The sequence below is a fragment of the Gadus morhua genome, chromosome 10, assembly GCF_902167405.1.
Source record: "Gadus morhua chromosome 10, gadMor3.0, whole genome shotgun sequence".
Lineage (NCBI taxonomy): Eukaryota > Metazoa > Chordata > Actinopteri > Gadiformes > Gadidae > Gadus > Gadus morhua.
In genome coordinates this window covers 26,718,753-26,738,173 of record NC_044057.1, presented here as the reverse complement: position 1 = coordinate 26,738,173, position 19,421 = coordinate 26,718,753, and the positions used below count along the sequence as shown (strand labels likewise).

The following is a 19,421-nucleotide window of genomic DNA, read 5'->3' as shown; positions in this document are numbered from 1 at the left end:
TCTCTCTCTCTCTCTGTCTCCCTCCCTCTCTCTCTCTCTCTCTCTCTCTCTCTCTCTCTCTCTCTCTCTCTCTCTCTCTCTCTCTCTCTCTCTCTCTCTCTCTCTCTCTCTCTCTCTCTCTCTCTCGTGCGTGGCTACGGGAGATGAGGGCAGCTGTTTGGGGAAGGGTGAGGTGGAGGGGGGGTGGGGTGAGGGGGATGGGGGATGCCGCCGTCTCCCACGGCAACGGGTCGCTGGGTCGCGGTAGTCAGTGAGATGGAATGGCTCCCTGGGCGGTGTGGGAGGGGAGTGAGTGGGAGAGGATGGAGCGGCTCTGACTGGAAACTGAGGGGGTTAGGTGTGTCACTACGGGTCCATCTAATCTCTCTCTCTCTCTCTCTCTCTCTCTCTCTCTCTCTCTCTCTCTCTCTCTCTCTCTCTCTCTCTCTCTCTCTCTCTCTCTCTCTCCTCTCCCCCCCCCTCTCTCTCTCTCTCTCTCCCTCCCCCCTCTCTCCCCCCCCCTCCCCCTCTCTCTCTCCTCCCCCCCCAGCCTGGAATGCCCCAGACCACGTGCCCGCCCGGCACCATGTTCACCCCCCCCAGTGGGTTCAGCCCCCACCTGGCCGGCACTGAGCCCGGGGAGGAGGAGGAGGCCCCCCAGGAGGGCCCGGTGCCTGGGGCCTGCATGGCCGACGGGCCCCTCATCACCTCCGCCTCCCTGGAGACCCTCATCCAGAACCTCGTGCCCACCGCCGACTACTACCCCGAGGTAACAGTCAAAGAAAGACATTAACATTGACGTTAACACAATAACATTAAACTCTTCTCTTCCTCAATGTCCTTCCGGAAAGATTGCTACCCTTTACTATGTAAGCCGCTATTGCTATTTACTATCCACAGCGTCTCGCCCCCAATTCAGATTACACCTCGTTAAAGGTTCAGTAAACCGCCGTTTCACACAAGTTTAACAGGAGATGCGACCCCAGCAGTCGTGGCGGTCATAAGGTCATAGGTTTTAGAAAAACTCAGGAAGACCCATTTGGTTCCATACCTAGAGCTGCGATGGCTGCCGTCGAATCGCACACCACTCTGGCTCGAGCTCGGGGGCTCGGCCAATAGAAACGGTTGTAGCCGGAAGCAGCAGACTTCCTGTACTTTACCCAGGATACCCTCCTCGCTATACGATGCCAACAGGTAGCCCGACAATCGCGGGGGATCCAAACCCCAGAGCCTCCTCGGCCGGGAGTTGAACCCCTAGCCACTGCACCATCCCTCCCTCAGCCCGCCCCTCCTGCCTGTCAGTCATAACTGTGTCAAGGGGCGTCGCCTGCTGCCCCGCCCGTGGTGGTGCGTCGGACGGCGGCCGTGTTTACACGCTCCCGCTTCCAGCCGCACAGAGCGACTAACGGGGGGCTGTGTGTCCTGACAGAAACCCTACGTGTTCACCTTCCTGCTGAGCGCTCGGCTCTTCATCCCCCCTCCCGAGCTGCTATCCAGGGTGTGTGAGCTGTGCATCAAGCAGCAGCAGCTGGACCAAAGCCCGCTGGACGCGGTGAGAGGCGCCCTACGCACACAGACACACACATGTTCATGCATACACACACAAGTACACAAGCACGCACGCACTGACGCGCACGTGAAACACCCTATGAAGTCTCTGAACACTGACACGAACGCACGCACAGATGCATGCACTCACACAGACACAGAAGCAGACGCATGCACATATACACATGCGCGCAGAGATACACACACACAAACACACACACACACACACACACACACACACACACACACACACTGATTGCCAGATCCCTTTTACAGTTTTACTGAGGGAATTACTTGGGCATCCTGTCGTAAAAACCCCCACCCCCGACCCCCCCACCCCCCTCTGATCGATGCGTCCCGCCCGCAGGCCAAGGTCCGGAAGTTTGGCCCCAAGCTCCTGCAGCTGCTGAAGGAGTGGACCGAGACGTTCCCCTCGGACTTCAGGGAGGAGAAGATGGTGGGACACCTGGAGGACCTCATTCACAGGATAGCCCCCTGCGATGAGGTAGGCCCCCCTACCCCCCCAACCCCCCCCACCCCGCCCCAGCCCCACCAGGACCTGCAGGCTCTGTAAACCAGAGTCACTGGAGGCACTTGTTGTTAGCATCCTCTACAATGTAGGCTGATGTTGTAGGGTTGATGTCCAGCTGGGAAACCACAGGCTTGTGACTTATTTAGACTGTTGTTGCTTCTCTGTTGTCCCAGAATGGTGGAAGATAGAATATTAAAGGAGAACTTGGGGATTTTTCAACCTATATCTGGATCATTTTGTATCCAAGGGACTAATGAGGACAACATGTTTTTAAAATCGATCCAGAAATGCCTCAGACCGCTGCAGCCCTAACCTGCTCCCACTTTAGGCCCTTGCACCAAAATTGACCGGGAAACAGGGTCCATGTTTCGAAATCCTGAAGTTCCCCTTTAAGACTCAAAGACGTGTAGGAGGGCAGAGATTTGAGTTTAATCATCCTATCTATTAATAGGACGCCTTGTCTTAGAGGAACCACTTGAGGCCTTCGGGTTTCTTTTTGTCCGCAGTGCTGCTGTAGTCATCGCGGGCCTTTTAATATAATCGCTGGGCTGCGGTACAGCTGACACACGGAGGGGGGTGACAGCGTTCACCCTGCATGGATCCTACTGGGGAGCGCTGAACAATGATCCGTAGACACCGAGCATTCACCCTGCAAAAATAATACAATGCAATACAACTTTATTCTCCGATCTGGCTGGAGAAGGTGGTTTTGGCCTCACCGCGGAGACGTTTAAACAGTTACATTACATTCAGACACATCAGACAACTTACAACAAATGCATACACTGGTTTTGTTTATGATGGCAGCAGTTTATCAGATCTTATGCAATAGTCTTTGAGTCATGGTGACGAGTCGTGCCTCCTATTGCTGTCTGTTCATTAATGAAGTATATGAGTATAAAAGGAAGCACCTCAGAAGAGTGGTTCTGGCTGCAGCATCAGGGGGGAGGATGATGAAGAGGGGGGAGCCAGGGATGAGGAAGGATGTGGGAGAGGCAACAGGAGTGTTGGAGTATTAGTAGGAAGTGTGTGGAGGGGGTAGAGGGTGGAGGAAAGCAAGAGGAAGTGATGAATGTGGCACTATTTACAGCACTGTGTGTGTGTGTGTGTGTGTGTGTGTGTGTGTGTGTGTGTGTGTGTGTGTGTGTGTGTGTGTGTGTGTGTGTGTGTGTGTGTGTGTGTGTGTGTGTGTGTGTGTGTGTGTGTGTGTGTCAGTGTGAGAGTTATGACCTTGGGTGATTTTTTAGCATAACTGGCCATTGACTAGCACTCATCTCTTCTGTTGAACTCACACACGCACGCGTGCACACACACACACACACACACACACACACACACACACACACACACACACACACACACACACACACACACACACACACACACACAACATTGAAGGTACAAAGAATGAGTGTAAAGGGAGGGGGATTACCATGACAAAAAAAGTAATAATAAAGATGACATCATTGTTGTGAATAATTGAGATAATCACCAGGACTGCTATTCACAAATATATTTTGCAGTGATTCAGATAATGGGGATGGCAACATGGTTTTAGAACCATGATTAGGTAGAGATTATTTTCCTGAATGCGGATTACATCTGTTAGAATAATGACTGAAAAAGCAAACGGCGTACGAAAATATGTTTACTAATTCCCTCTCCTCTCCTCTTATCTCTTTATCCTCCCATCCGATCTCATCCTCTCTCTCTCTCTCTCTCTCTCTCTCTCTCTCTCTCTCTCTCTCTCTCTCTCTCTCTCTCTCTCTCTCTCCTTCCTCCCTCAATCCTCTCCTCTTTTCTCATTTTCCCCTCCGATCTCATTTTCTTTCCTCCATCCTCCCCCCTCTCTCCCTCCCCCCCTACATCCTCTGTCTCCAGGCCTACTGGAAGACCATGAACCAGGTGCTGCAGAAGCTCAACCAGAAGCTGGCGCTGATGAGCCAGGGAGAGGACAGCGTGGTGCGCCTCTCCCTCACCGCCTCCTCCATCTCCGACAAGCTGGCCTCCTTCAAGGCCAAGCCCCCGCCCATCCAGAAGGACATGCTGGCCATCTGCAACGACCCCTACACGCTGGCACAGCAGCTCACCCACGTAGAGCTGGTGAGCAGCGGGCAGGGGGGGGCGAAGGAATGAGAGAGAGAGAGAGAGAGAGAGAGAGAGAGAGAGAGAGAGAGAGAGAGAGAGAGAGAGAGAGAGAGAGAGAGAGAGAGAGAGAGAGAGAGAGAGAGAGAGAGAGAGAGAGAGAGAGAGAGACAGAGAGAGAGAGAGAGAGAGAGAGAGAGCGCAACAATGAAACATTTAAGGCACAGACTATTAAATAGAGGTCAGTTCTGTGCTGTTCACGTGAAGTGAAGTCACTCCAATGAATTGCAGAAGAGAGAAACAAAGAAGCAGAGATGGATGCTGAGAGAGAGGAGGGAGAGGGGGGAGGGGGAGAGAGAGATAAGGTGCAGGGGAGACATGAGGTTTTTGGTAGGACGTGATAATGAAGATGGAGAGACACGGGAGGGAGAGAAACTGAATCGAGACCATGTCAAGGGCACGGACATGAAAGGTGGGTATGAAAGAGAAACATCAAAAGGCAGTATGATGAGGTGCGATCACACCAGAGCTAAAGGAAGAGTAGCTCCCTAAAGTAGCAACACAAGCTGAATAATGCTAAGGGAATGAATGCACATGCTCTGAAGCGGAACGAGCAGCAGCTCTGAGTGCGGGCTTGTTTACTACTAGCGCCGTAGCTCCGTCTCACAGCTTACTGGGGCAACACACAGGTGTAGCTCATAACACTGATTATGGGTCTGCTTGATATATGGGTCGCGGCGCGCTAGTAACGGAACAGGTAAAGATAGCACTCAGTGACCACGCTGGGGCTCTCATGCACATAAATCAAACACACCCTCATCGTTAACCTTTGGGAGCTACTCCTGGGTTTAGCCTACTTATGAAACCACCGCAGGGGATGAAAAAAGGTCCTTATTCTGTTATCCCAAAGCGCTACGTTGCATATACTCACACACTAGCAACAAAGGGGCTTCCATTGCACACTGTGCCTTTTTGATCCATTCATGTGTATCCTAATATGGCCTATTTGAGGAGAGAGAGAGAGAGAGAGAGAGAGAGAGAGAGAGAGAGAGAGAGAGAGAGAGAGAGAGAGAGAGAGAGAGAGAGAGAGAGAGAGAGAGAGAGAGAGAGAGAGAGAGAGAGAGAGAGAGAGAGAGCTAATGCAGGCCTGAGTAGGCAGTCCACTCGTATGAGTGGCAGTGACGTGATCTCAGAAGTCAGTTGATGCGCCCAGGGATTCTAACGTGGGGATGGCAGGGCTGTGACTGGATGTGACCCGACAGCCTCACACTCAAGCGCACGCACACGCACACACATGCGAGCACGCACACATATACACACATATGGAGAGAGGAGGAATGGTTTGAGAGAAAGGACAAGTAGAGGACCAACATACAATATTAATGACATTTTCTGATGCCGTTTTAGGATAGTAATAAAGACAATGGTTCTTTATTGTTTGAGGTCAGAAATAAGTACGGTATTAGTCATTATTTTATTTTGACCTTTTACGTAAGCGTGAACTTCTCTTTCAGAGGACCTATAGATAGTGTCGAGGCAGGATGAGGAAATGTGAGGTCTTTGAGTCATGGTGCTGAGTCGTAATGAAAGTCTTGCTTCCCCAGGAACACCTTGGTCACATCGGACCGGAGGAGTTCGTCCAGGCTTTCGTTCAGAAAGACCCACTAGACACCACGCAGGTAAAACCCAGTCTCGCATCTGCAATTCATCTCCAAACCATAAGCATGAATCTTGTTCATCCGAATGTCTGCTTGATAAATTACCTCAGAGAGTTATGATCCAAAGAAGAGCATTTGCAAAAAGAAAAAGTATCTTCTATAAACCATCTTGGCTGCTTTTTAAAATATTTCTTGCAAGAACGCTCTTGCAAGAAATACGTGTCTCTCCTGGGGCTTTCGCCCGATCAAATAAAGGTCTAACGACCTCTAAAAGTGCCCCGCCAGCAGAAACACCCAGCCTGCCATTAAAGATGGGTCCTACCCTATGTGGCCCGTTCTAATCAGAGGGCCTGTGTCTTTAGGGCCCTTCTTCAGGGGTGCTGCCGAGGTCAACAGGCCGCTAGGTCAGCAATGGCCCCGAGCTGGGTAGTATAATGACATGCTCGGGCAGGAGCGCTGCCACTGCTCTCTGTCTTTACCTCTCTGTGGGTTACTCTACCCTCCACCCTCCACCCTCTTATAGGTCAGACACATGTCATCTGGCTCGGGGATGCAGGGCCGCTGGTTTGAAGCCCACAACCTTTCAACCCACAACCCTTCAGACACAAGGCTTCATACGCCTTGTGTCTGGTGGGTAGGGTTTTAACTCCCAGCCATTGTACAAAATAGGGGGCAGTGTAGTCGAGACCAGTTATTCTCCACTGGTAGGTTGCGACCCGCTGGGTATTCTCATTGGGTTTCAGAGCACATGTTGAACCTTGATCTTGAGAAGAAGCATAAACTATTGTGTCCGTTTACCTTCCTGTTTCCACGGCTCTCTATTCCATTTAATTAGTCTGGATTGTTGCAGAATAATATAATACTTCCCCGTATTCTATACACGCCATGGGTAAACCACGTTTAGAACCGTTTACTCTACATTGGTTTAGCGAGCCCAAGTTTAAAGTTTCAAGTAGATTTTGTCTATAAAGCTCATACAAAAGCAAACTAGGTTTGTACCAAAGTGCTGTGCAGATAATTTGCACTCAGACAATACACATGGAGTCACATTAGGGACACAATAAAAACCATCAATAAAGTGCAGACGCAAAATGCTAAAAACAATAACAAAACAGAAATACTAAAAACAAGGCATAAAGTGCAGTCGGCAAGTCAATACAATTACAAGTTTACTCTTCTGTTGAAGGCACCGGCTGACTGGTGCGAACCAGCAGATTGCTCCACAGGGTGCGGGAACGGACTCAGTAGAATCGGTCTGTCAGCAGCATAGTAACTCCTGTGTGTCTCACTCACAGCCTTGCTTCAGCGACCACAAGAAGACGTCTAACCTGGAGGCCTACGTCAGGTGGTTCAACAGACTGTGCTACCTGGTGGCGACTGAGATATGCATGGTGAGCAGCCTGAAGTCAACCAGAGCACCATGAGGAGTTCTTACTTTAGGTCAGACCTGTTAAACAACACTGCAGCTGACAGTGTGTACAACTACTGCTCTACTCATTCTCGTTTCTCGTGTCATTCATTTAATTATTGCCCTCAGTTTTACTGTGCGGGACTAATTCCATCACCCCTTAATACATATAATTTCCCCCAACACAAATTAATGTGTTTTTGAACTTAAATTACAATTTGACCTAAGCTACTTGTTTAAGCGTTCTGCCTGAATGCAATTTTACACGGCAACGTAGCCATGAACAAGCAGTGTGCTACTGCCCTCTAAAGGCTATAATATGTCACTGCATTCAGAACACACGTTTTTGGGTTAGAACACAATCCATAATAGCTCAACTATAATATTGCATGAAAAATATCTTATCTCGTGAACTTAAAGCTCATTAAATGTCTGCTTGACGTTTCGATCCAGCCGGGCAAGAAGAAGCAGAGGGCCCAGGTGATAGAGTTCTTCATCGACGTCGCCAGGGAATGCTTCAACATCGGAAACTTTAACTCCCTAATGGCCATCATATGTGAGTGTCTTGTCTCGCAGTCCCACACCGTGCTCTCATCTCAGGTGCACCACACTAGGTTGACATGGCGTTGATGTTATCCAGCCTCAGTTAACCTGGGTTTCCCCCTACAGCTGGTATGAACATGAGTCCGGTGTCGCGGCTGAAGAAGACCTGGGGGAAAGCCAAAACTGCAAAGTTCTTCATCTTGGAGGTAGGTCTGTGATGCAGGAGGACGGCATCCGAGACCGCTGGGGGCTGGAGTACCACCTGAGAAGATCAATATGAAAGGTGTCAAACACACTTTTGTGTGTTTTGTTTCGACAGCATCAGATGGATCCCACCGGAAACTTCTACAACTACAGAACAGCTCTCCGGGGAGCCGCCCACCGCTCGCAGACAGCTAACAGCAGCAGAGAGAGAGTAGGTGGTGTTCTGGATCTGAACGGCTTCTCTGAGCCGTGGGGCTTCAGATCTCTCTCTTTCCTGTGCCTTCATCGTGGTCCGGGTGCTGATTCCCCTCTGTGTATTTCCTCCCAGATTGTGATTCCTTTCTTCAGCCTGCTGATCAAAGACATTTACTTCCTCAACGAGGGATGCGCCAATCGCCTTCCCAATGGTCATGTCAACTTTGAGGTGAGGTTGACTCCTGTAGGGCTTAGCTTCCCGTGCAGCAGTGGGTATGCATTTGTCAAATCCTGCACTTTGTAACCTTTCATTGCCGCTGTCAACTTACAGAAAAGATCATCTTCCAGGCTTAAAGAAAATACAATATATGACTAATTATTTTTTCCCCCAAGAAATTTGTGGAGCTGGCGAGGCAGGTTGGAGAATTCATGACCTGGAAACAAGTGGAGTGTCCATTTGAGCAAGACCGGACCATCCTGCACTACCTCCACACGGCCCCTATCTTCAGCGAGGATGGTGAGACCCCCTCTCCCCTCTCCTCTTCCTCCCCATCACTAGCTCAACCATGTCTTTATAGCTATGGTTCTTCATCTGCATCGTCATGCTAACTTTATCTATGTCTCCTCTCTCTCTCTCGCTCTCTCTCTTGCACTCTGTCTCTCTCCTTCTCTCTCTCGCTCTCTCCTGCACTCTGTCTCTCTGTCTCTCTCTCTTGCTCTCTCCTGCACTCTGTCTCTCTGTCTCCCTCTCGCCTGTCCTCTGCACAGGGCTCTACTTGGCCTCATATGAGAGTGAGAGTCCAGAGAACCAGGTGGAGAAGGACAGGTGGAAAGCACTCAGGTAAGACCTTCACCCACGTCCTTATTATTAATATTTTTTATTCAACCTTTATTCAACCAGGTGAGACTCATTCAGTTTAAAATCTAATTTTATAATGAATCCTGGCAAAGAAGGCCGTATAAAAAAGGGTGAGGGTCATGGTTACCTCAGGTGTTTATTTTTTCGTGTTGTCTCTCTTTTACAATAAAGGACCAAAGGTGTTCATTGACAAGCATACAGGAACCCCCAAACGAGTTGGCCATGAAAACTAAAATTCCTTCAGTTCCAAGTCAACCTAAAGAGAGCTCCATGTGGAAGACACAGCATACTTAAAACCATTTTCCATTTAGGTTCCGTTTATACCAGGTATTCTCAACTGTTGGGTCGCAACCCATAAGGGGGGCCTTTTGAGAGCATAGGCCAAACATTAATCTTTAGCAAGAGGCCCATGAATTAACTTATATTTCAATGTTAATTCATGTTTCAAAGGCATACTATTTCATTGGGTCTCGCCCCAATGGTTGCAGCTCATTGTTAACTCCTTGTTTTTTGACATTACATGAAGGCATTGTTTTGGGTCGTAATTTAATGACGACGGACACATGTGGGACCTGGGGGTAAACCCGTTGAGAACCACTGCTGTACAGCAAAGAGTCAAGGTCAGGGCGTAGCTTGCTGGGCTGCCACCATGAATCCATCTCCTCTGACTTTTAGTGTTTCTTTGTTTCTTGGCCTCTGCCCCCATCAGGTCCAATGTTCTCGGCAAGACATGAGGTCCCGACGCTGGCGAAGTCCCTCTGACCGGAGAGGGAGTGTCTGTACGCACTGCACTGAGTTGAAATGGGAAGGAACCTAGCTGGTACTCGGTTTCTTTGTATTTCTAGCAGAAAAAATAAGAAAGGAAAAAGGGATGAGCCGGATTCATCAAGGATACAAACCACAAAAAAAGACAACGATTTGAAGATTGGATCGTAGACAATGTAAAGCTAGAGTAAACATGGAGTAAACATGCCTGTGCAGTGAATTAACTCGTCATGGATGGTAACCGTGTATTTGTAATGGGAGGGCCACATTTCCCTGAAACCTAAATGTGTGTGTACTCTGTGGAGATTAATAACAGAGAATAATATTACAGGGAAAAACTACTTTTTCAAACAAAATTCCTACTGACTTATTGATGTATATTGTTTTGTATATTCTCCATGGCACCCCCACCTCTCTCTCTCTACCTGACTCTGTACTCCTTTAAGACCTCTAGCCTTGTATTTTGTTTTTTTAATTGCACTGTACTGTATAAAAGATAATGTGAAGGGCGCTGGCTAGCCCAAAGCAGCTGCCAAAATTCAAGGTAATGGAAGGAATTGAGTCCTGAATATCTGGGGTATAGACATTAAAGGATTCTTTGCATTTTAAGACTCCATCAAAATATCATTTCTCTTGCATGTCTTAAATCATGTATGTATGTGTGAGTGAGAGTATAGAGGAAACCAGAGAATGGGTTGCCATTTTCTCTCTGTTCGAAATTCCCTGAAGAGTGGTTGTACGTGTGTACATGTTTACCTCTTCATTAGTACCTGTATCGTGTATTGTGCCATTGAAACATCAGTCAAACAGACTACAGTTGGAGCCCAGTCAGCCATTGGTTAGGTACAGAAAAATTCCATCGCTTCATGGTGTTCGTCATCCTTTCTGCAACTCAGAAAGTTCTTCTCTTGACTGACATTCAGTTGTCTGCTGTATTAATGGAGATTTCTGTGGTGACAGATGTATAGTTTTTAATCTGTTTTGTTTTATGGATATGAAGAAAATTACCATGGCATGCAGCAAAAGACTGATTTTAAAGGGGTGGTACACGTCTCGGCCCTGAAGTATTGATTAGGCTTTAACTACTGGAAGAAAAACAAGCATCATTGGGTTGATGAACAACGTGACAATGTGGAGGGTTTATAAGTATGGGTACTGCTATGTTTGATTTAGGTGGAAAGGAATCTGCGACCGAGAAAGGCGTACCCTGTAATACACTGGTTGTAATGACACTTCAGGCTACTCTCACTTGAAAAGTGCGGTCGTTTCGTGGGTTTGTCGTTGAACTTTTCTTTTTTGCAGGTTAGATGGGATTGATGAGGGTCGGAGTGTGTGTGCGTCGGGGTATTTATGAACTTTGAACAAACATGTCTGATTTCATTTTTCTATAATTCCTTTTCGATGTCAGTGTTAAAAGGTTGCGTTTGTTTTTTTACTTCTGAACTCTTTATTTATGAACTTGATTTCTCTGTAACACATTCCTCAGTTAATAAGCCTATAGAAGTAGAGTGGTGACTTTGTTAAACCCGCAGTTTGAGGTGAAGACATGTTTCAATAAATGATTTCCCATCTTCAACAAAGCTGAGGCCTGGACAGAGGAAATTATTTCACACATATTCAATGTCATATAAAGCACTCCCTCTCATTCTAAACACATAATGGGCTACTTTTATTAACAATATCTGTTAAAGACATTTGTTGCTAAACAAAAGTGACATAACAGATGCGTATCCTACGTAAATAGAAAGACACAAGGGATATTATTTTCCCATTTGTTTTTAATATTTATTGTAAGTGCTGATCATCAAATCATTGATAGTCAATTAATAGCATATTAATATCAGCATTTTGTGTGGGACAATTATTGATATGCATACACAGTTATTCATTGTCTTTCCTAAACCCCCTTTTACGCTCCTTTGTAGAATGTGAAAAGATGCGTGGGATGAAGCGCATTAGGTCAATGGCTATACTAGACACGAACATTTGAACACAGATGTTAATCCATGAGCTCTTCGGCCCCAGAGCCAGACACAATCTCAACAAGCTTCTTATAGGTGTCAAAGTGTCGCGAACTCAGGTAGGTACCAAATAACGCCTGAAGCACCAACACTGGCCTCATTTTGGTCAGGACCGGCCGAGAAATGTCGATGGCAAATCGAAATGCATTCCCTTTGACTGGCATTGGTGCAGAGTTATATGCGGATGCGAGTCCTGCGTTCACGGGTAACGCCAACAGAATGGGGTAAATCCCACCGCCGACGACGCCGATAAGTGCTCCTCTCATCAAAGCACACGATGGACAGTTGAGATCCCCAGAAAGTAAAGGACTGGACACTGCGGCGTTGTAAAAGGCGACTGTCGTGATGAATGGGAGGACGGCCATCGGGACCGACGATGCAAGGCGCGCCTGGGTGACATTCAGCGCCCTCCGAAAGAAACTGTTTGCTATAAGACCAGCAAATGCCGCGTTTCCTCCCAAGTACAAAGGTCCATAGTTGAAAAACTTCTGGTCTAGTTCAGGTAGCCTTTTAAAATTAGCGATCATCATCTCCATCACGATTGCTCTCGGAGGCGCTCCTTCCGCGCTTGTAGTGCTGTTTTCAGACATTTCGTAAAAAATCTAAAACAAAAGTTCACTAGATCTTATACCTCTTTCTTTTGCTTTATTGTGTTTCCTGGGAGTTTTTGTCGGAATATTAAAGACAACTGCTGCACATCCATTGATTCAAGGACGGAATGGACATCACGAATACATCTTCATATGGACACAGAGCGCCGCCATGTTTTACCCATAGTTCCAAGGTTGTTATTTATTACAACTTTATTGACAATGCAAAGTACACCGTTGTCTACATAGGCCCGGACATTGTACGTTTTTGTGTTGTGAGAAGAATAGCACGCTTATCTTGACAATGATTTTAAGAATCTTAATTAAAAAATAAGCTGTGTTGTAACGCAAGAGCATTTATTAAGTTTTTAGAGCGATTTTAACAGTCCGCGACGTGGGCATGGTCGTGGGTGCTGCAGCTGGATGCTACTCTCCAATCAAAAATATAAAGAAATGGCACGCTTATCTTGAAACTTATTTTAAGACTATTAATATATATATTTAAAATTCAAGCTGTGGTAAAACACCCGTTATTTTTTAGAGCACTTTTAAAGGTCCGCGTCGTGGCCTCATCTGCGTGGGCGTGTCTGTTGCCATTGACGTCACGTATCTGTTTGAAGAACTTTCCACGAGCCTCGGCCGAGATCCGCCATCTTGGAGCAAGAGCCAGCGATCCTCTCGTTTGTTCGCGTCCGCTGACCGATCTGCGTCACAGGATCGACAAACGTGTATTTTTTCCATCAAATCTGTGTGTTACTGTGTGATGAATGTGAGTATGTCTCATCTGTTGGACGACGAACAACCGTACTCATTATATAATTGTTATTATAGCGGCTTTGGAATGCAGTCAAACTTTTCGGCGGAAAAATGGTTAGCCTCGGTTAGCCACGTTTTGCTAACGGTACTTTGCTACGTGGTCAGCGTGGTGTTTTATTTACAATATGTTAATATATAATGTGTATTTAATTGCCGTGGCGTTTATGAGACACGCCCGTGTTGTTGCGGGCGATTTATGACATGCCAACGTTAAGCTGATTGTTGTGTTAGCTAAAGCTAGCCTGCAGAGCTAGCGCGGTGGGGGTTTGCTTACGTAATTAACATGAGTTGAACACGAGTTTGTTTCTCACAGCAGTGAGTTTTCGATGTTTTTCATCGAGTCTATGATTCGTTCATTAAACCTTTTAATGTGTGATCGACCGCTCCTGGTAAACAGGCAGACAAGATGGCGACGCTCTCAGTGAGATAAACACTGATCTCTTGTCTTCCATCTTGAAACGCAAGCAGCCAATCGGCGCCGAGTTACGGCAGGTCGCGTGGTTACGTCATCCGCGGTGGATGCAGATGCGTATTTGCACGCAAAAGCGATGGAAGAATTGGATATTGGTTTATTCACTTTTGAACTACTTAAAATGTAATAGATGGGAATCATTAACATGAGATAGACACTCTAACGATCTGAAAGTGGAACCGTTAATGGGGGTTCAGAAGGGTTATGTCATCCCTGGCACCACTCAATGTAATGGAAGAGATTGTCCGCCCTAGGGGTTCTTACGTGGCATGGCATGTCGTACCTGAGCCAAAGGAAGTCTGTGTTCAAAGCTTTAAAAAAAATGTACAAACTTGTCTTTTCAGATGCGGCAATCCAAGAGAATGCGGTCGCGTTCGCCCGGCTTGTGGCAGAACGAGTACAGCTGGGAGGAGAGGGTGGACGGCAGGAAGCGGCGGCGGAGAGACTCTCACAGCAGTGAGAGGGAGAACAAGTCCCGCCGCCAGCACAGTCACTACAGGCCCTACGACGGGTAAAAACACTTCCTCCCTCTGGCGTTCATCAGGCCTAAAAAAAAAATTGTTTGGTTCCGGTTTCCGACCGACCCTGTCAATTTATGTGCGACCCAAATTATTTTATGAGCTTTATAAAAAAAACACACTTTTTTTTTTGATGCAAACTATAATTACGTTTTGGTACAGCACCTCTTCATTCTGTGCAAGGATGAGCGAATTTTCTCGTTTTTAAATGAAAACAACCTACTTTTCATTCGCTGCCGCTGGAAAAAATAAAATAAAAAAATAAAATAAATTCCCTACCTACCCATGACCTCAACTGACAACCAACAGGAACCAAACTTTTTTTTTTTTTAGGCCTCATCATACTATTGACTTTGGTCTTTGTCCCTGGTGTGAATACATGTCGGCCCAACACGTGCCCGCTGTGATCTTATGAACCATATATGACTGCACAACGCTGGGGGTGCACACTGTCCCCACCCTGGATTGAATTGATACTTGTCTTTGAGCCACTGTCAAAGTCATATTTTAAAGTACCCACCTTACTCACTCTTGTGTCCATACTGAATAGGCTTAAAATAGAACCAGTCAGATCCACTTGTGTTTCTCATCGTCAGCTTTAACCAATATGTCGGTTGTTTACGTCCATGGTTTGAGCGCGTTTCTACAGAATAATCTGCACTCTGCGTGTCTTGGTTAAGACTGACGCTGGGAAACATGAAGAGGGTTTAAATGTTTAAAAGGGCTCACTCGACTGCTGTCGAGTGAGCCCTACCGCAAGCAGACTGCTGTTAAGTGTTCAAACGGTTGTGGATTAAACTCTGGGAAGATTCCAGATCAGCGCTAAATATAACCCCCCCCCGGGGAGCTGACCTGCTTCTGGAAGAGAGCTGACACCCTCAGGGAGCTAGGGCTCGGGGTGCTAGGGGGCTAGGGCTCAGGGGGCTAGGGCTCAGGGGGCTAGGGCCCAGGGGGCTAGGGCCCAGGGGGCTAGGGCCCGGGTTGCTAGGGCCCAGGGTGCTAGGGCTCCAGTTATCACCCAGTGACAGTAGGGCGTCATGACAGCACTGTAATCAATCATTTCATACTTACCCCAGATATGTGCCTCTATTGAGGCGGGGGGGTGGTGACTGTAAACCAGTACGTTTCTAAATAAATTGCATTGCTTAAAGGGCCTTGGTGTAGAGTTTCAAACAGGCAGGCCCCTCGCCCCAGCCTCTACAGCCCCCCTGTCTGCGTCTCACTCTCTGTCCGTCTGGTTCCCCCTGCAGCCATTACCTGGAGACCCGCAACCTCAACCAGAAGCCGGCCTCCAGGGACAGCCTGGCGTACCGGGACGCCAGCGGGGCCATGGGCTACAAGGTCGGCCGCGGCCCCGCCTGCCGGGACCCCCGGGAGGCCCGGGACCGGGAGCCCGTCTGTAGAGACCAGCGAGACACCCGGGACCAGCGAGAGATCCGGGACACCCGGGACCAGCGAGACACCCGGGACGCCCGGGACCAGCGGGACATGCGTGACCGGGAGTGGCACCACTACAGCAAGTCGTCGTGCCGCAGCGGGCGGAGCGGTCGCAGCCGGCGCAGCAGGAGCCGGCGACGGGACCGTGGCCGCCGCCGGAGCCCCTCCCACCACAGCTCGTACTCGGTATGGGAACCCTCCCCCCACCCTCTCTCTTTGTCTCCCCCCTCCTGTACCCCACCTAAAGATCAGGCTCATTTGTCACTGGTGTTGGGTGTTGTATGTGCGTGCCTGTGCCACTGCTGTCATTGATGTATGTGTTGGACTAGTTAAGCATCGGTTGGGTTAGTTTGGTTAAGTCCCAAACTAAAGGGGTAGATTGACCTGGGGGGGGAGCTTGTAAACATCATAGCGGGCTGAACTACTGGGGATTGTCAATGGTTAAAGCTGTTAAACCAAGGTCTACAAGCTTGTGCTCTGCGTATGATTTTTATTTTCTGTACCACTGAGAAAGTCTCTCATCTAAAAAAATATCTTGTTGCCATGTTTTTCTTCTGTAACACACACTATGTGGTGGCTGCCGCCCAAATGCCTTTCTCTGGTGGGGCTGAATTTGAATTTGCTGCTCCGTCCATTCGCCCGGCGGTGTTACTGAACGGCCCGAATCTATCCACACCTCCCCCACACCCCCCCTTGGCCCGGTTGAATGAATGCCGATGATGTCGCGTTGTGGCGGCCTGGTGCTGACTGGCTGATGATGGGTTATTGATGTGGTCGACTCCCCGCGGTGCAGAGGAGGAGCCATCGGCGCAGGAAAAGATCCAGGAGTGTTGAGGATGATGGCGAGGGTCACCTCATCTATCACATTGGAGACATGCTGAGAGCGAGATGTATAGAATATAAACCTTTTTATTTTTACTGTTTCTACTCTCTATCACAGTCTTCTGTCTTGTTGTCTGGATGATTGTTCAGTTGCACAGACTTAGTTAAACCGGAGCGTAGACCGACTCCAGGGCCCCGGCCCTTTGCTAAGATAAGTTGTAAGGCTAGAGCTCACTCTGCAGTGTGACAGTTTAATGTTGTGTTGGACTACACCAGCCACATATGTAGACTAGCTTAGCAGAGTGCGTGTGTGTATGTCAGGTAGTGAAGCAGCAGGAGGCCTGTGTTGTCCACCGCCGTCCGTGCCGCGGTGCTAACTACGTCTCTCTCATTCCCCGTAGATGAGATAATGTCCACTCTAGGAGAAGGAGCCTTCGGGAAGGTGGTGGAATGCATTGATCATAACAAGTAAGTCTCGGGGCCGTTCGTGTTCACTCGCTGTTCAATTACTGATCTGTTTCCCACGCAACATGTTTTCCTCACACGTTGTTGTTTTGGATGTTCAGCAGTGGTGGACCTCGCATGGCTCTGAAGATCATTAAGAACATTGACCGCTACCGAGAGGCGGCCTTGTCTGAGGTAGAGGTCCTTGAACAGATGAACTCGCTGGATTACGACCGCAAATAGTGAGTAGACAGTTCCACCATCCGCCAGTCTACCGGCTCATCCTCAGCACCGACTCTCGGACCAATGTGTTGATCTTGTGTCCTCAGTCCATGTGTGCGCATGTTGGACTGGTTCGACTACCACGGCCACGTGTGCATCGCCTTCGAGCTGCTCGGCCTCAGCACCTACGACTTCCTGAAGGAGAACAACTTCCAGCCTTTCCCCATCGAGAACATCCAGCACATGGCCTACAGCATCGTTAGAGCGTGCCGCTGTGAGTACAGCGTCACACACCGCTCAATCGCCCCGGAGACGACCACTGGCCTTCTCTAGCGCTTCATCCTGTGTCTTTATTAACCCCCCCCCCCTTCCCTCTCCCTCACAGTTCTGCATAAGAACAAGCTCACGCACACGGACCTGAAGCCGGAGAACATCCTCTTCATCGACTCCCAGTACGACATCGAGTACAGCCCCATACTGGTGAGGAAACGGATCCCCCTTCCTCATGCACGCTGTGAACACCCAGAACTGTATGGGTGGCTTTATGCCAGGGTCCTCTAGTCACTGTCTTGTCCCCCCCCCCCCCTCAGAGGAGAGACCAGCGCACCCTGAAGAACCCGGAGGTGAAGGTGGTGGACTTTGGCAACGCCACCTATGAACACGAGCACCACACGTCGGTGGTGTCCACCCGGCACTACCGCGCCCCCGAGGTCATCCTAGGTGGGTGTCTGTCCCGGAGACGGCGGGCGTGGTCACGGCTGTACTATAGTGACGCTGAATGTGGTTATTAAGCACCTTCAAACACAAGTGCTTTCACCTGGATCCATTTTAAAATACAAAAATGACGATGGAAGTCAAAATAAAAAATAGGATTAAAATAGTATTATAAAAAGGTAATCATTGAATGAAATGCAGATTAATAAAACCCTCTAATGAAGTGCTCTTTGTGGTGGCGATGGCCTTCCAGATCTGGGCTGGGACCATTCCTGTGACGTGTGGAGCATCGGGTGCATCCTGGTGGAGTATTACCTGGGCACCACGCTGTTCCAGGTAGGGGGCGGTAGAGCGCACGTACACTTGAATCACTCTTCCTTGCCGTCGCTGCTTCTGTGTCTCACTTTGATCGTTGGTGCGTTTCAGACCCACGACAGCAAGGAGCACCTCGCTATGATGGAGCGCATCCTGGGCCCGATCCCCACCAACCTCCTCCAGAAGACCAGGCAAGTCCCCCTCCTCACACCCCAATACCTCTAGAGGAAGACCACAGCATTTAACAGGATGTAGTGTCCCACTGCTGCTATGTTTGATTATTTTGACTTTTTATTGAAGGATTGGAATTCTCTTCTCCAGGAAACGTCGCTACGTCCACCGCTACAAGCTGGACTGGGACGGGAACAGCTCGTCAGGGAGGTTCGTCAAGAAGAGCTGCAAACCGCTCAAGGTGAGAGGGGAACCATGAACGATTAGTGTTCCCTACGCTATTAACATGTGGCGACGCTGAACCGAGACCCTGTGCTTCAACACCTGAACCCTTCTTCCCCCCCCCCCCCCCCAGGAGTACATGATGTGTCAGAGCGAGGACCACCAGAACTTTTTTGACATGGTGGAGAAGATGATGGCGTACGACCCGGCCAAGCGCCTCACCTTGGAGCAGGCCATGAGACACCCCTTCCTCGCTGGCCTGCACAAGACGAACAGCAGCCGTAACCACCACCGGAGCAGCAGTAACCACAACAACAGCAGCAGCAGCCGCAGCAGCAGAGGCAGCAAGTTTTAACCCCCAGCCCTCTGTCAGGACCCCCCCCTGCATGAAGACCGTTCTCTGAACCCGGAACACAAGCCTGCTGTCTGACTCTCTGGGAGAGATTGTGAACTTGACGACTGTATCAGTCCACCTGCCCTATCCTCTTATCCTGGTTATGAACAGAAACGGGCCGATCTCGGCATCGATGTTTCAACGCTTCCCTCTGGATTTCTTTGGTTTATTTATTCGTCTTTGTAAATGTAAAATTTTTCTCAAGATCTTTTTTTTTTTCTTTTTTTTTTACTGTCCATAATGTAAACTTGAGATTTAAATGTAAAAAAGTTATGCTAAGGTTTGATAATTGTAAATGCTGGGGCTAGGGGCGGAGATTCTGTACATTTGATCAATTGAATTGTGCCGTTTTCCTTTACGGCTATTTTTTGTCTTGAGGGGATTTATAACTTTTGCAACCATGTTCTTTTCTCAATAAACGATGTATTTCGTACCGATGATCGGTCTCTCTTTGAATGGGCGGCCCCCGCTAGAGGGCAGTATAGAG

At 48.6% G+C, this 19,421-nt stretch overlaps 3 protein-coding genes across 6 annotated transcripts in view; 2 read left to right on the top strand and 1 right to left on the bottom strand.

Annotated features, from left to right (window-relative positions):
• Positions 1–11,356, top strand: part of LOC115552560 (ras-GEF domain-containing family member 1C) — a 23,544-nt gene extending 12,188 nt beyond the window's left edge. The window contains exons 2-14 of the mRNA XM_030368778.1: positions 530–748; positions 1,409–1,531; positions 1,895–2,032; positions 3,941–4,162; positions 5,749–5,823; positions 7,098–7,193; positions 7,664–7,766; positions 7,880–7,959; positions 8,073–8,168; positions 8,286–8,381; positions 8,546–8,669; positions 8,921–8,993; positions 9,721–11,356. Of these exons, the coding sequence (XP_030224638.1) occupies positions 536–748; positions 1,409–1,531; positions 1,895–2,032; positions 3,941–4,162; positions 5,749–5,823; positions 7,098–7,193; positions 7,664–7,766; positions 7,880–7,959; positions 8,073–8,168; positions 8,286–8,381; positions 8,546–8,669; positions 8,921–8,993; positions 9,721–9,745 (1,464 nt within the window). The 5' untranslated portion in view covers positions 530–535 and the 3' untranslated portion in view covers positions 9,746–11,356. The remainder of the gene's footprint in view (positions 1–529; positions 749–1,408; positions 1,532–1,894; positions 2,033–3,940; positions 4,163–5,748; positions 5,824–7,097; positions 7,194–7,663; positions 7,767–7,879; positions 7,960–8,072; positions 8,169–8,285; positions 8,382–8,545; positions 8,670–8,920; positions 8,994–9,720) is intronic.
• A 178-nt stretch (positions 11,357–11,534) lies between these two features.
• tmem126a (transmembrane protein 126A) lies at positions 11,535–12,575 on the bottom strand. The gene has a single exon (XM_030368809.1). The coding sequence runs from the start codon at positions 12,385–12,387 to the stop codon at positions 11,776–11,778; it is 612 nt and encodes a 203-aa protein (XP_030224669.1). The 5' UTR covers positions 12,388–12,575; the 3' UTR covers positions 11,535–11,775.
• Positions 12,576–12,861: 286 nt separating this feature from the next.
• On the top strand, positions 12,862–19,372 carry LOC115552556 (dual specificity protein kinase CLK4). Of its 4 annotated transcripts, none has more exons than XM_030368765.1 (13): positions 12,862–13,156; positions 14,020–14,186; positions 15,444–15,816; positions 16,424–16,520; positions 16,854–16,920; positions 17,022–17,138; positions 17,226–17,392; positions 17,504–17,598; positions 17,709–17,838; positions 18,086–18,168; positions 18,259–18,338; positions 18,469–18,559; positions 18,674–19,372. In XM_030368765.1, exons 1-13 carry the CDS (start codon positions 13,151–13,153, stop codon positions 18,893–18,895), a joined length of 1,695 nt encoding a protein of 564 aa, XP_030224625.1. In that variant the 5' UTR covers positions 12,862–13,150; the 3' UTR covers positions 18,896–19,372. The 4 variants fall into 4 exon arrangements, with proteins under 4 accessions (XP_030224625.1, XP_030224623.1, XP_030224624.1 ...); XM_030368763.1 differs by having other exon boundaries at positions 18,448–18,559; XM_030368764.1 differs by having other exon boundaries at positions 17,019–17,138.
• Positions 19,373–19,421: the final 49 nt, after the last annotated feature.